Genomic DNA, 16,447 nt, shown 5'->3' with positions numbered 1-16,447 from the left:
ACGCGAAAACTATTTCAGAAATTTGTGCTCTGGACCCATATCCCGGCACATCAGTAGAAAAACACGAATGCGTGAACCACGTCGGCAAGCGCCTCGGCACTGCAATCTCATGTCAGAGAAGTCCAAACAGAAAATAACTCTCGGCGGAAAGGGACACGAGAAACTACGATCCGACGTGATTACTCAGCTCCAGGGTTATTACACGAAAGAAATTCGGAGCAATGCAACTGTGCCTGAAATGAAGCAAGCGGTGATGGCCATCACGGACCGCTGTTCCTCCACGGACAACGAACCTCACCATGACAGCTGCCCGAAAGTGAAAGACTCCTGGTTCTTTTACCAGAAAGCAAAAGCAATGGGGCTACCTCCTGGCTCCCACATGGAAAACCTAGGGACTCCCCTCTGCGAGCTGGTGGCAGATCATGTGAGACCCATTTTCCAGCAAATGTCGTCGGATGCTTCGCTAAGCAGATGTGTTCTTCAAAGTATCCAAAACGCTAATGAGAGCGCGCATGCTACCATCTGGGCTCGCTGCCCTATGCACCTATTCGCCAACTGGGATCGCCTTGGTATTGCAGTTGCTCTTGGAGTTGCGGAATTCAATTTCGGCTCAACATCGTCACGCAAATTCATGCAGGCACTCGACCTACCTGTTGATACTGAAACAAAGAAAAGTGGGAGGAAGCGGGACCACACCAGGACAGTGAAAACTGAAGCAGCTATTACTTTAAAAGCAAAGAGACATAGACAGCTCAGAGCAGAAGCAAAACAACGAGAGGAGCAAAGGCTGCTGGAGAAATATGGACAATTTTATTCCTCTGGTTGGGGAGATTGAGGTTGAAGTGTTGGTAGGGTTTTTTTCTTCAATTTTTCGATGGGGGTGGGTCAGGATTTCTTGGATTAAAAATGTCCAATATATCCTCTTAAGTCACAGCCTTAATGTACACAGTTTGACGGGATAATAAGCCCCACAGGGTAATAAGTCCCACTTTCTACTTATGCTAATTTTAATTCTCTATAACTTGTATGACAAAACCATTGGGGCAACAAGCTCCAGGGCTCAAAAGAAGCCTGACCAATCAGAGGACAGTTTAGAACTAAGCTTTGGTCTGAGAGCCAATGGAATGGTTGAATATAAGCACTTTTAGGAAGTTCCTCTTTCCTTGCAGTTTGAACTTCTTGTCTGAAGATGATCACAAACTTTTAGCAGGTGGAGACAGACTGCCTTTAAAAACGTTTTACTGCAATCCTAGCCTATTTTCATAACAGAAATCAACACACAACCCTTAAGTAAGTATATTTCTACCTGTTTTAATAAGTTGTTGCTCTACATTGAAAAGAATAGTTCATTTATTGCTGTTTTCGTGGTGCTGCCAGCCAGTGCTAATGAGATATGACCAACATGATGAAAGTGAAGTGCATGATGATTTATAAACTTTCTTGTCATTTCAGATTTATTTTTGGAAAACATGCTTTTATTTGCACCTTATGACCTTCTCCTAATGTTTGCCTACATGTTTTTTATATTACTTTGTGAATGGAAGTATCAAAATTCATTTTATAGTAATTAGTAGCCAAAAGTTCCAATGAATGAATTTGAACGATAAAAATAATCATTAAAGTTGCTCTCTACCCTGAATTTCTACTTTTAGTTAGGAAATGCCACCTTATAGTAATGCTTAAGTTAAATGAAGCTTCTTACACGAGGAAAACAAGCTCTTTATCCTCTAGAGACATAATTTTAACATGGAGTTTATTGCCCCCTATCCACAGAATGGTACGAACATACAAGAAGAGGAAGGAAGGAAGCCGGAAATCGTATGCATCAAGCCAGGCAATGATACTAGCACATAATGCAGTGATGGGCAAGACCATGTCAGCGTATCAGGCTTCCAAACACTTTGGTGTGGACAAGAAAAGTCTCTACGACGAGTCAGGAGAGAGATTCCCGTGAACGCTCACTGTGGGAGGACAACAGTCCTATCATCAGGCACAGAGCAGGAACTGGCCGATTGCCTAATTGTGCTTGCAAAATGAGGCCGGATATTTGGGAAAGAAAAGGTGAAAGATATTGTTCAAAGTTATGTCTCAGGCAACAACATTGACAACCCATCCAAGGACAATCGTCCCAGACCAGACTGGCTACATGACTTTCTTACACGTCATCCAAAAAGCAAATTCTAGGGCCAGGGCAGAAGATCCTGAAACAGATCCTAAAACTCAGATAGTTCTCGCTCGCAAGGGTGCGTCCCGTGTGAATCAAGCGATTGGTTGAAGTGGGAGAGAACAAATAGTTGATTGCGCTGTTTCAGGCAGTGGCCAAGTGCTTCCTCCATACATAATTTACAAGGGAAGGAACTTGTACTTGGAGTGGACTCAGGGTCCAAGAATCCTGCCAATGGAAATGGATGAAAAAAATGTGTGTGTGAGTGGAACGACCATATGTGTTTCATGACACCACTAAGTCTTTTGTCATGCCAGATCCACCACATCTCATCAAAAACTTGAGGAACAATTTCATGATGAAAAACATCTCCTTTAGCTTGGATAGTGAAAGAATGACTGCAAAGTGGAGCCACCTCAAAGAGCTCTTCTCCCTCGAAACATCTGGCCGGTCAATTCGCACTGCTTCCAAGCTGACTAAAAATATAAACGTTATCTTGGCATGCCAGATATTTTCACACTCAGTCCCTGCGGCCCTGAAATTCTACGTTTCAAAGTCGTTGATGTCCAAAGACACTCTTCGCACAGCATGCTTTGTGGAGACTGTGAACAGCATGTGGGATTTTGTAGACTCGCATTCTCTCTCCGCCCCCGTCGGGAAGAAGTCGGTTGCAAGGAATGATTTGGAGGGCGACCAGGCCCGGTTTTCATCCTTTTTCAACTATGTTGAAAGCTGGTTTTACACAAACCCAATAAACAGCAAACCAGCAACGAACATTCCAAGTCACCAAGGGTGGCTCCTGGAGCTTTCACCAAAGAAGGGATTGAGCCAACAGCTGATTATGGAGGAGGAGGTCTTGACACACTTGTGCCTGAGGAAGTGTAACCAGGATCACGTTGAGAACCTTCACAGCCAAAAACGTGGCTACAATGGTTTCAACAACCACCCAACCATACCGGGTTATGTCAACGCACTCCATTGCCAGTCTTCTTCTTCTGCAACATCAGAGCTTTTGGACAAGACGATCAGTGCTGGAGCCAACTGCTAGCCTGATGGTGAGCACGGACACCATTACATTATCGTTCCATTATATGTTGAACGCAGTTTAGAAAAAGCTGGTCATGCGGATCCCATTGAAACCAACTCCTTCAGTAGTGACAACTACTTGGCTTCCTCTACAGACATGGAGATGGAACTGCCACCCGTCGACTCAAACATTGTACAGTACATTGTTGGTGCTGTCGTGAGAAAGTACAAGCAGCAAAATGAGTATTGGTGTTCTGTGACTGTCGCCGCTTGAACGAAAGCCACAAGGCATCGCCAAATTTCTGGTCCAAGGGAAATAACCGAGGAAACTTGCACCTTGAACAAGGTTACAGAGTTGTTTTCCTTGATTTTTACAACTGTAGAGATGGCTACTCAAGAAAGACAGATTCCTATTCCAAGATGTTTAGTGTTGACTGGAAACTTCAATGTTAAGAAAGTTTTTCACAGGGATTGGAAAAACTATGAGATAGCAAGCAAACTGCTGTCAGCAGAGATAGAAGAAGTGAGAGTAGCAACATTGCTGTCCTGTATAGGCAGAGGGGCCATGGACATATATGACGGCTTCAAGTTAGATGAAGACAAAGACATCAAGAAGATTATGGATGCCTTTGAAACCTACTGTATCGGCGAGACAAATGAGTCATATGAAAGATTCGTTTTTAACAGCCGTAACCAGCAAGATGGTGAATCTGTAGGCAAGTACATGTGTACATAACCGAGCTTAGAAAACTTGCAAAAACATGTAACTTCTCAGAGTTGGAGGAAAGTCTGATCAGGGACAGGATCATTATGGGAGTCACATGCGATGCGACAAGACGCAAGTTACTTCAAGAAGCAAAGCTTACTCTGTCCAAATGTATTGACATTGCTAGGTCAATTGAGTCCTCAAAAAAACAATTACAGACAATACAAAGAGAGTCGAGTGAACTCCACAGAGTGTCACACTCATCACAGCAGAAGAAAGGCCATAGGAAGAATCCAACACAACAGACTCAGCTCAGACCAAAGGGCTAATGAGAGGTCCTACCTGATACAGACACCCCTGTGGCAAATCAGACGAAACAGACTCCACTTACGGCAACGAAGTCTACACCCTTACTGTGAATGGTTCACAGTCGAGTAAACATCTGACGCCTGCAGCAAGAACACCTCAGAGGAAGATTGTGAAATTGCTGGACAATATAATACTTGTTTAGAAAATGATTGATAATTACTTTGATTCACAAATCCATCAATTTTTTTTTCGACAGATGAAGGTTCAGATTTATCTGATTTTCAGACAGATCAAGAACCAGATTTCATCCCGGTGGGTATTGCTGAACAACCTATGGTGTCCTATTCAATTCAGAAACCCTCAACCTCTGCCCAATCTTCAACTACAGCCTCTGCCCGATCTCGTCTTCAAGGAAACACTATGCCTCCCTCGTCGTAGCTACGTCTGCTTCAACAGCGCCTTCGACTTCTGGTCAGGCGATCCCTGCTCTTGAGGTACTAAGAAAGCTTCAGTGGCGATGACTGGATTTTGACGACCTTTCGACAAATTCACAAGAATTTATCGCCAATAGGATGAGCTCTGAATCATCCATACGAGAGCCCGATGACCATTTTAGAAACTTATTAGAAGATGACGTTTTATGTAACCTCATGGTACAGTCTAATTTGTATGCCTCACAAAAAAAAAATGTGAACAAAAGTTTAAAACTTTCTAAAGAGGAAATGGAACACTTCTTTGGTATGAACTTTAAAGAGTGTAGCGAAGTTACCAAACACAAAAATGTACAGGGGCAAAGAAACTAGAGTAAGCCAAGAGGCTGACATTATGACACAAAACAGGTTCGAGGAAATAAAATCAAATTTGCAAGTAAATGACAATAACAAAATGACAAACTTTTCAAGGTAAGGCCCCTGATTGATTCCCTTACTGAAAATTTTAAACAACAAACACCGAAAGAATACCTTATCATCGATGAACAGATAATCCCTTTCATTGGAAAATCGTCCCTTAGACATGCAATCCCAAAAAATCTAAAGAGTGGGGATACAAAGTCTACATTCTTACAAGCGTCGATAGTGTCATTCACAATAATATATAGAATTTTATTGCGGCATCATTCTTCCCGTTGAAAGGAAGCCAGACTTGAAAGCAACTGGGAACATCGCGCTTAGGCCGATGAAGCCTATCCCAACAGGCATCTGGCACAAACTCTTTTTCAATAATTGGTTTACTGGTTTGCCCCTATTATTCGGTCTGTGGATGGACAAAATTGCACCTGTTCGTACTGTTCGGAGTGATAGACTTTTTGGACGTGGCCCTACTCTTCCTAGCGACAAAGAGATGAAAAAAGAGGAAAGAAGGCATTCTATATTGCATACAGCTTCACTTTCTGGCACACCTCTCAATGTTGTTCGGTGGTATGACAACTAAGCTGTCACACTCGTTTCAACATATGCAGCCATCGAACCTCAAAAGACAACAAGGAGATGGGATAAGGCGAAAAGCCAATATATTGATGTTCCGCAATAAAACATAATAGACATTTATAACAAGCATATGGGTGGAGTTGATCTACTTGACATGCTTGTGTCGCTGTACAGAAGTGGAATGAGATCCAAAGAGTGGTACATGAGGATCATCTTCCATTTATTGGATGTTTGTGTTGTTCAGTCCTGGCTGATCTATCGCAGAACTGCCAAAAGCCTTGGCATTTCCAGGAAAGAACAGATAGGGCTTTACAATTTTAAGCTTTCCATTTCAGATTCTATGATGAAACAGTGAAAACTGGCAGTTGGCTTCAAACGTCTTGGAAGGTCAGGATCCAGAGGATGTAAAATTTAATAATCGTCAACTCAACTGCCAGCAGCTGGCCACACCGTTAAAAACTCAGAACTTTTCGCATGAAGTAAAATACTTATGATGTGTGGTTTTTCATTTCAACAACTTCCAGTTTGAGTCTTATAAAAACCGAAGATTAGATGTATTACAAGAGAGTAAAAAACACAAAGAAGGAGGAGAGAGGACACAAGACGACTGATAGGAAAGTAGAGACAAAGCGCACTAGAGCACCCACCAAAAACCCACTTTGGTCATATAGAAGAACATTTCTTTGTAAAAATTAAACAGCTGAACACATTTGGCCACTAAAACCTCTCACTCTATGAGACCTACTACGCTAAATGTTTGGAAATATGAAGCTTTGTGTGATCCAAACGAGAAAACGAAGCGCCACACAGATCACACCTGTATGGTTTTTCTCCAGTGTGCATCAAAAAGTGTCTTTTCAATGTATGTCTCTTCCTGAATCTGGCATCACATACAACGCATTTATGTGGCTTTTCTCCGGTGTGTATCAAGGTGTGCTGTCGTAAGGTACTCTGTTGGCGGAAACTTTTCCCGCAAACGTCACACCTATGAGGTTTGTCTCCTATGTGGATTAAGGTGTGCTGTCTCAGGGTGGCATTATTCGTGAACACAGAGCCACACACAGCACACTTACGAGGCTTGTCCACTGTCCGAACGCAGGCATGCTTTTTAAATCTAGCTTTACCGTAATATTTTCTACGACAAACGTTGCACTTGTAAGGCGTCTCTCCCGTGTGTCTGGAGGTGTGAACCTTCAGGTCATATCTCGAGGTAAATCCAGCGCCACACACATCGCACTTGTAGGGCTTTTCCTCCGTGTGAATAAACACATGCGTTCGGAAAGTGGAAATACGGCTAAATCTTGAGCCACATATGTCGCACTTATAAGGTCTTTCTCCTGTGTGTGTTAACTTGTGTCTTGTCAGAGTGTTCATCCTCTTGAATCTCGCGTCACACACATCGCACTTGAAAGGTCTCTCTCCCATGTGCACCAAGCCATGCTGTTTTAGGCTACTTCTAAGGCTAAACTTAGCATCACAAAGACCACATTTGAAAGGTTTTTCTTCAATCTGTTTCAAAGCAGCAGGTAGGAAGATATTACTAATAGCCTTGAAGTTAACATCAGACTTGATCGGTTCATTTTCAGTTGGTATCAAAGAGTATTGTTTTAAGATATTAGTCTTGAGGTTTGTATCAGATTTATATGCTTTTTTCTTAGTTTGTAACAAGCCCTGCTTTTCTACGGCATCAGCTTTCATCTCCGCATCACAGGTGAAGATCTTGAATGGTTTTTTATTGCTATGTACTAAAGCATGTCGTTTTAATTTACTGTTGCAATAAAAATCTTTATTACAAACATCACAGGTGAAAGGTTTTTCTCCTTTATGCTTTAAAATGTGGCATTTCAACTTGCTTTTCTGGGTAAACCGCGCATCACAAAGATCACACTGGTAAGGTTTTTCTCCCGTGTGTGTCAAGATGTGTCGTTTCAATACGTTGTTGTGTCTGAACCTTACATCACACAAATCGCACCTGTAGGGTTTTTCCCCTGTGTGAATCAAGGTGTGTCGTGTCAGGGCGTTGGCCCTCCTAAACCTGGCGTCACACACGTCACATCTGTAAGGCTTCTCCCCTGTGTGCTTGAAGCTGTGATATTTTAAGTCTTTCTTCTGGCTGAACACCGCATCACAAACATCACACTTGTGCACCTTACCTCTCTTTTTTTTCACTGTTTGCAGATGATTTAAGCCAAGTTTTTCAATTAATTGCGAACCATCCCTTCCAGGTTTCACAAGCTTTCCTCCCGTCTTCTCCAATGCACATTGTTCTTCGTGACTTACTAGGTTACTTTTCCCATCAGAAAAAACATTGTCGAGAGATGTCTTACTTCCAGCACGCTTCAGAAGAAGTTGTTTTAACCGGAGTGTTGTATCGAGTCGTGCATGACCTTCGTCTTTCTTGTTCTGCTCTTGTCCTGTGTGTGAAGAAAAAGATTATTTTTTTTACCTCGCATGAAGAAAAGTGGAAACATTGGATTGAAAGCATGAATACAGTGATAACATCTTCCCTCAACACTTGGGCAACCAAACTTTTGCTTTGTTTTAGTAGAGGTATTACAGTGCTCGCAACTGCATAAGGTTATATGAGCACCAAGGGGTGGATGTCAACAGAGAAGTCCTTACAGGGAATCAGACTTACTCTGCTCACCTCTCAAGCTTCAAAAGCACAAAGTCTGCTTCGACTATCAAGGCACCCCGGAAATAGTGTGACAAACATACAAAAGAAGTAGAGGGAAAATGTCGATAGTAAGGATTAGGAAAGAAAAAGCAACAGTTCCCTGTTGCACTTCAGGCACAGTTATGAGCATGACATTGATGAATCAGCCCATTTACAATTACAATTCTACTGTACATAAGAACATGGTTTATGTTTCCCCCTTAGCGAATGGTCTAAAGACACTTCAGACAATAGCACCGCCTCAGGGAGGGGGGGGGTTGAAACAAACTTTGCATTGGATCTAAACATTTGAAAGACTTTATATCACGCACCTCTTTTAATAAAATTTCACCTTTTTAAAAATCTTTGACAGACAGTATGAATATAAAATTACTGCATAGAGATTTCTTTTAATAATCGGAACTGAATTGGACAAAAATAGAATGAATGCAAAGTCTGCAGTAATGAAATCCGCTCTTACATGACATGTTCATATGCACACTGGCTCAAACATTTGAACATTTTTAAAAATTGTTTTAAACTTTCATAATTTAGGCAATATATCTTCAAGTATTTGCAGCTCTTTAAAAAAATTTAACTTTTTTTATATATAACTAGAGAAACACAAAATAATCTCCAAACAAATTAAATTTACACAACTTACTCTTTCCAAAAAGTCAATGAAAATAACAAAACAAAACAAAACAAAACAAAAGATAGCAGGAAAAGAAGAAGGACCTCGATGTGACACCTTCCAACCACTCACACAACCAAGCTGGAACAATTGTGACAATCTTCTCAAACCAATTTCCTTGACCTTCTATCATTGGTCAAGCAATGCACGCTGAAATGGTAAAGCCAGGTCATCCATTCTTCAGGCCTTGCTAACACCATTCTACAACTACAAGACACTGTAGGGAAGACGAAGGAGAAGCAGAAGAAGTGATGGGAGAATAATATCCGAGAATGGACAGCCATGGAGCTGCGGGACACACTGAGGAGAGCAGAGAGCCAAGAGGAGGGGAGGAGGTTTGTTGTCATCTGTCAGAGGCGATCCAATGGACGACAAATCCATGGGAGCAGAAAGAAAGAAGACTCAGATTCCATATACATTGCAAGTATGAGGAGTGCAGAGAAGCAGACATTCAACAGCAGGATTAATCTGCAAAACCAAATTCTCAAATTCCAAATCATCCCTTTTTAATATTTAAAAAAGTATATGTGATTTTACACCCCCCTCAGCACAATTTAGATCATTTTAGGAGGGCTTCCACATGGCATATCAGGCCAAACCCGGGCTGAAAGGGATACACAACATACCAGCAGAAAGACCAAGGTACTCGATAAAATAATTCTCTCCACTCAAGAACCAAACTCAGGTGTCTTGCGTGCAACAGTGAAGAGTCTAAACGCAACAACACAGACACGAGTTCTTTCCTCTGCATGCTGTTTGCAAGTTGTTACATTACATTCTAAGAGAATAGATTATGAAGTAAAAATGCACCAAAAGCAGTAATCAATGTTCCATCTTCCAAATGGTGTAGGCCTACTAGGCATGTCAGCTTTTTCAGAACCTAATCAGGGACATCCAACACTATCTTTATTCGTTATTTGGCCCCTCGGAGTGGTGAAAGCTATAATGTCCTCTCAAATTCCCCATTGCAGATGTTTAGTTTAGTTTTAGTATGAGTTTTACTGCACTTGCAACACAATAAGGTCATGTAAGTGCCCTAGATTAGAGGTGTTACAAGACAGTAAAAGACACAAAAAAGGAGGGGAGATAAGGATGATAGATGTCTGATAAGAAACAAGGGGCAATTCACACGACAGCATCTACCAACAACTCACTGCAGATTTTAGGACAATCCTAAGAAACTTGGGACAGTTGGCATGCCTGGGATACTCTTCTTTCAGCATATTTGGAAAAAAAAACTACATCCCTCGCCCCACTAAAATAGAAAAAATATTTAAATGAAGGAAAAGTCTCACCCATGTTTTCACCCTTTTCCTCCTTGAAGAATGAGGCAGTGGAGGTACTAGGCTCACACCACAGAGGTGAATTATTGCTCCTTGATGGACTGAAACCAAGTCCATGGGATTCGCCGATGTGGGGGGTCATATCTACCGCCAAAACAAAATAAATGCTCATTCATAAATATTGCACAATAATAAAATTTATAAAGGGAATGTATACGGTGCCTAATCCCTAGAAAGCTGTAAGCCCTGTACAATACAAAATTATCCCTCAACTGAATGACAAATCAGAAAAAACTGAAAATGCACAATGCAAAACCATTTTAACTTTAAACTATGCACACAACAAACACATGAAACTTCCAGACCCACACACATTCTCACATAGGCCTACATACAATTTTACAAAAGCTATTGGCAGAAGATAGCATAAACATTCCATTTAATAAATAAACCAGGTTTGGCATCTTTCAGGCATAAAACAATCTTGTTGATACTGCAAAACTATAAAAGTTTCAATCATATCCTGACTTGCTCTTGAATTACCCTTGCTTGTTGTCCATCATGAAAAGCTACAATGTTTAGAAAAAAAGTAAAAAAATAACGATCACAAAGACAAGAGCAGTAAATGATACAGTGTAAACAAATACTTTGCATCACTTTTAAACTTCCCTCTCTCAATTTCAAGGCCCAAAGTTATTCAAAAGACACCGAACATAATGACTTTTTAGCTCATATGGGAGAATCAAAATCTCATACTAGTGCACACCTTTCACAAATGTTTTGATTGGATAAAAAGGCAATAATAGCCCATTCTTTTCAAACAAAAGCAAAATGCCATTTAACACACTAAGTAGAGAGTCAGGTTTTTCAATGCACCATGCATTGTGTTGTTGGGAATAAGTTAAATTATGAATTCTACACGCACACATGATTTCAGATTTCATATGAATTCAACATAACAAAAGTACATAATATAACCGTAACCATCTCCTTAAAAACCATTAGGGGGAATGAAAAACCAACGAAAAAAATTAAATTCATATCATACCCCAGTAAATCGAAGATTTGAAAAAAAAAATTTCTGCAGTGGTAGTTCCGGAGCACATATATTTATATCCCTTACTTTCTTTTTTTAAATCCCCGAGTTGTGAAACTGCCATGTGTCCAAAACCATAGGGCCTCTAGCCTCTATTGCATATTCAGTCAGCTTTTCACTGTCAGTAGAAAGGTGTTTTTTTCCCAATTGTGTGCTGACATGACCTTATGCAGTTGCGAGCGTTATAAAACTCTTACCAAAACAAAACGAAGTTTAAAAAAAGCAAAACCAGTGACAGCAATGCAAACAATACAATAAAAAAAACAACTAACAAAGCAGAGCACGGCTTTAACTTGATTACACTAGAATCTAGAACAACCCTGCACAACAATCCTACCTCGCACTGGATAAATCTTGTCAGAGCTTGAGTCTGCATCCCGCTCACTAAAAAAGACAGTCAAATTTTCAGTTGGTGAACCAGTTTCCTCTTCATTTGACAGGTCCTCATCAGCAGGATTCGTTGGAGCATCATATGATAAGTTGTTTCGGCTAGCGGCATTAAGCAGTTCTGAACCACCATTCATGAGCTGTAAACTCTTCATAAACGACGACAGCAATGGGAACTTTTCAGCCAGCCTGCTGGAATTTCCACTCAGTTCGGGTGCAGCATTTACCTCCTCATCGTCTCTCATTTGCTCTTCAGTCTTTCCAATCTTTGAGAAATCTTGCCACTCCCTCTCAGAAACATTTCGAGGTTTCACCACGCCCTCCACATTCAAAGCAACACCAAAACTATTTTCAGTCATACCCTCCTCCAGCGGTTCTGTCTTAACCTCATGATCACAAGAGCAATTTTCATCCCCAGAACAATCAGAACGGGGCTCTTCTTTTACTTTGATTTCAGAACATTTACTTTCAGAGACTGGAACATCTTCAGGTCGATTTGAATGTAAATCATGTCCTGTAATGTCTTCCTCACAGACTATCGAGGACACATTTTCCATCCTTCAGTACTTGTCACGGTCCTTCAAGAAAATAAGATGATTCAAGGACTAGGATATCGGCTGAAGAAATGTAAAAAAAAAAGAAAGAAGTTTTATCACCTACACTCTATTTTAAGCATTTGATTTGACAGTGCAATACAACCATCTTTCAATTTCCCTGACCCAACGAAAAATATGATAATGATATTACGTACGTGTGTGCCTGACAAAAGAGCCCATCATGTTGGTGAAGCCACTTGAAAATGTAGTTTCACTAGAAAATTATTTATATATATATAAGTTTATCCGGAAATATCTTACTTTTCAAAACAATTTAGCTTTCAATTTAATTTGTAAGCAGTTAAAAGATTAGTGCTAGTATTAATGAGGTGTCTGGCAAGCAAATTCAAAATAAAAACCCAGGGTGAAATATAAGCCTCTTTTTGAGCTACCATTTATTTGCAGTCAGGTAGGTCATAATATATTCTTACTTCAAAAATATAAAAAAAACTAACTCCAACAGGGTGAAAATTTTAAGCGTTACCTGCCTAACATATATATACATATGTATAATGAATTTGTAGAAAGAGCATGAATACAGTAGATTCTCTCCTACGGACAGTAGCAGAAAGCAGGAAGGCGAAGGTAGTGTCAAAGTTGGTTAATCATAAAGCAAAAGGTGAAAAGTAAAGTCATCAGCAACATCTACTGTCTAAAAATGCACGCACAGTCTAAAGTAATTCAGACACGTTTAACTTGACTTGCATTACATATTATACTAGCTGGGCCCCCTTTCGATGAAGGAATGATCGGTGCTTTAATATCAACTAAAAGTCATTGGCCTGCTATATTTATACTCTACTGGAATGGGGCAATAAATCTTGAGAGATGCAAAAAATTCGAAGGTCTAGATCTATACTCTCAAAACAAAATGCGCCTCGCGAAATATCACTTCCGGATTTTCTAAAATTACAGAGACAGAAGCGTCGGCCTACAAAAGCGTTCGGCGAAATAAAGAAATTTAGCATTTTGCAGCAAAACTGTCTCAAAACTGAAAAAAACCAAGGGCGTCATGATCTGGAGAATATTTTAAAGAATTTTTTGGCGAAAACCGCATGTCGATTGACGCAGCCATTAAAAAGCCTTTTGAATAGCAAAATTCAGCCACCACAAATAGATAATAGATATATAATGATTTAGAACTCTGTGATAGTAGTTTTTACCCTTTGAGTCCTAGCCCTAGCCACTACTACACCAATGGCACGTAAAATAATAATTTTGCCCGTATCATCAGTATGCCTTGCCACCATGTGTACCAGTGAGCGAGAACCATCACATAGCCGAGGGATGTTTCGGTGAGGCAGCTCTTGTTGGGATGATATTGACATAAAGGCGGAATTTTGGTGGTAAATTCTAGAGAAAAGCGACTCTCTTATATATTTACATCCAAAGTTTCAAGTCAAAATTACGGTTTTTAATTAAATATAGGTTGCTAGGCTTTAACTAAACTCTAGTCTAAATATAGAGAGACTCTATCTAGGTGTAACTCACTCAGGAGCTCAGGCAGACGGGCACAGTAGCCTCAGAAGCTCAGGTCTGAAAGGGATAAAGTACAAGTTCTGTAAAAGTAGTGTTAGTGTTATTATTATAAATATAAATAATACAGTAGAGCACACCTATACTATAAAGAACACTCTTGTAAAGAACTGACGGAAATAAAGAACACATTTCTTTGCCCTGTTTTTTGCTGTCTTTGTGTCATTTATATTTTGATGCATTTAGTGAACATATATATATACACCCTAACGAATTGACCGCTGTAACGAACCAATTTTCTTGTCTTTTTCCTTCTTATTTACAACTGAAGTAACGAACCAGCCTGTCTCTATGAGTTGACCAAACCAAGAGATGCCCAACTGCCACACGAGTCTGCCTACACAGTGACTACACACTGCCTACACACTTATCAGCACAACAACCCGATGGCTGACACAATGGATTCGCATAATTTTTCTTTGATCAGCCAAGCCCCTAGCCTGGGGCCTGTGGAGGGGAGGCGCCAAGCCTTCCTTTAGCTTTAATGATGCTCTGCCACTAGCAGAGATGTGCTTCTACTTCTCAAACAAACAGTGAAGACCATCAGTAGATAACTGTGGCAGTGAGCTTTGCCGAGGCAAAACAAAGTGTGGAGAAATTGAGAAACTATTTCGTATTCAATGGGGGGGGGAGCAATTTTTTTATGTTCTTGGGGATATGCAAAATTTGTCATGGAGGTAGGAGAAAGGGAGAAGCAGCAAACATCCATTAACTTCCTTTTCTTCTCTTGCGAAGAAATGATAGATATCTACCATGTATACTATTCCTATTATTATGACCGAAAAGGACTGAGAAAAAGTATGTTTGAGTGTGTTGACTAAAATAAAGAACGACTGATAAAGAACTCTAGTTTTACTGCCCGGGCTTGTTTTTTTATATATCAGTGTTTCACTGTATAGTATATATATATATCAAATACTTTGTTATCAATTTTTTTTTTCATGAAAAGAATGACCAAAAGAACAGTACTTAGTTCTGATGAATAGGAGCCCAGGCCTTTGCCTGCAATTGCTCAAGTCTTGAGACTGTCAGATTTGTCTTTGTGATTTTTTAAAAAGAATTATAAAGTGCGCAGGCACTGTGGAGTCGCTTTCAATGCACCATCCCCTCATTTTCCAGCGTACCAAAGACAGTGAGAGGAGGGAACAGACAGGAGTCGAGTTCCCCTTCCTGGTCACTATTCAAGATGGGGGCAGCCCGAGTCTGCTACATTAATGTTGTGACAACAATTACAGTCCTTCATTACAACTTTATACCGTGATCCATGCGCCTCATTGATTCACCATGATCGAAAGTGAGGAAAATGAGGCAACTCCAGAATCGACCCACCACAGCATCCAGAAGATTAAGATGAGCTACTCCAACGAGTGGAATGAAAATTCAAGGAAACATTAATTATTTTAATTCCAGAGAAGGCTCTGTGATCAGTCTTGTCATAAAGACCTGATATTTTAATAATTTTTTTTTTTTGGACAGTAGAGTCTAGAGGCTCGTAGCAATTAAAACCTCAGGTTTCATGTCCATTGATTAACAATACAATGGTCTGGCTACGAGTGGTGTGCCAAGGTGACTGAAATTTTAGTGCAGCACTAAGTTCAAAGCAAGCCCCAACTATTTATTATTTTTTGGTGCACAGTTGGTGATGGTGCGGGGAGAGTTCAAGCGGCTTCCACTTTGTCTCACGCAACTGTAGGCTGGTTACACAAATTAAATTTCAGCATCAACAAACAGGTGACTGTTACTGTTTGGTGCTGGTGCGGGGTTGATGAGGGGAAAGCGACTCCACTAGATCAAGATTCTAGATATCTAAGTCATACGTGCGCTTTTAGCTTTAACTTTAATAATGCATGATGATAGTGTGATTTAAAGATTTTGAGTCCTTTTCTTTTTTTTTTCTTTCATTTTCGGAGAGGACACTGGACTTGGACTTCGAACTAGTGTCTAGAACTGTTTGTTTTTTCAGATTCCTAATCATTCACTCACTCTTCAAAATGCTTTTTTCAGAGACCAGGCTGGCCAGTTAGATTCTAGACATAGATATCTAGGTCTAGATCTTGATATAGTTTTCTTGATGACACATACGTTTGTTTTCAGGGTAGGGGTGGATTTAAAATTTAAAATTATGCAGTGGCTACGTTCACGGCGCTCTGAATGCAGTTTGCAAGTGCTGTTGAGGCTACGTTCACGGCATTCAAGCTTCATTTAGGGGAAGAGTCCAAAGCCGGTTTAAGTCAACCGGTTTCAGTCAGTGATGACAGTGACGTTTAATATTTTGGCCAGCTTCAAGTGTTCCATCCCATGAGATTAAGGAAGAAGGAAAACGAAGCGCCCTTACAGAATTAAAGTCAGGATAAGGGATATGGAAAATTGGATATGGTAATGGGAAACAAGAGGTGAGAGAAGGGAAACAGAAGGCGAGATCCAGAAGATGGAACTGGTCATAAAATGTGTATAAAAAGTGACTGCATAGCACGAGTCAGCCTGGGAACCGATGCAGAGACAAAATGACGGGAATCAATTATTCTTAACAAACACCCTCTCTCTCTCCCCTCCCTTTCTCTCCCCTC

The 16,447-nt window shown here is 40.4% G+C and overlaps 2 protein-coding genes across 3 annotated transcripts in view; one reads left to right on the top strand and one right to left on the bottom strand.

Moving 5' to 3' along the window:
* Nucleotides 1-867: 867 nt before the first annotated feature.
* Nucleotides 868-16,447, bottom strand: part of LOC101854488 (zinc finger protein 708) — an 18,996-nt gene continuing 3,416 nt past the window's right edge. The window contains exons 2-5 of one of the 2 annotated variants that reach the window (XM_035968923.1): nucleotides 13,836-13,880; nucleotides 11,699-12,365; nucleotides 10,278-10,409; nucleotides 868-8,046 (exon numbers count right to left, since the gene is read on the bottom strand). In XM_035968923.1, coding sequence (XP_035824816.1) covers nucleotides 6,377-8,046; nucleotides 10,278-10,409; nucleotides 11,699-12,305 — 2,409 coding nt within the window. In that variant the 5' untranslated portion in view covers nucleotides 12,306-12,365; nucleotides 13,836-13,880 and the 3' untranslated portion in view covers nucleotides 868-6,376. The remainder of the gene's footprint in view (nucleotides 8,047-10,277; nucleotides 10,410-11,698; nucleotides 12,366-13,835; nucleotides 13,881-16,447) is intronic. The other variant, XM_035968924.1, reaches the window with a different exon arrangement.
* LOC101858172 lies at nucleotides 1,775-3,212 on the top strand. Its single transcript, XM_005095192.1, has 2 exons — nucleotides 1,775-1,919; nucleotides 2,482-3,212. The coding sequence occupies exons 1-2, from the start codon at nucleotides 1,775-1,777 to the stop codon at nucleotides 3,210-3,212; spliced, it is 876 nt and encodes a 291-aa protein (XP_005095249.1).

This window comes from Aplysia californica, unplaced genomic scaffold, assembly GCF_000002075.1.
Source record: "Aplysia californica isolate F4 #8 unplaced genomic scaffold, AplCal3.0 scaffold00097, whole genome shotgun sequence".
Taxonomy (NCBI): Eukaryota; Metazoa; Mollusca; class Gastropoda; order Aplysiida; family Aplysiidae; genus Aplysia; species Aplysia californica.
Note: the sequence above shows the minus strand (reverse complement) of the source record. Positions and strands in the feature narration are given on the sequence as shown.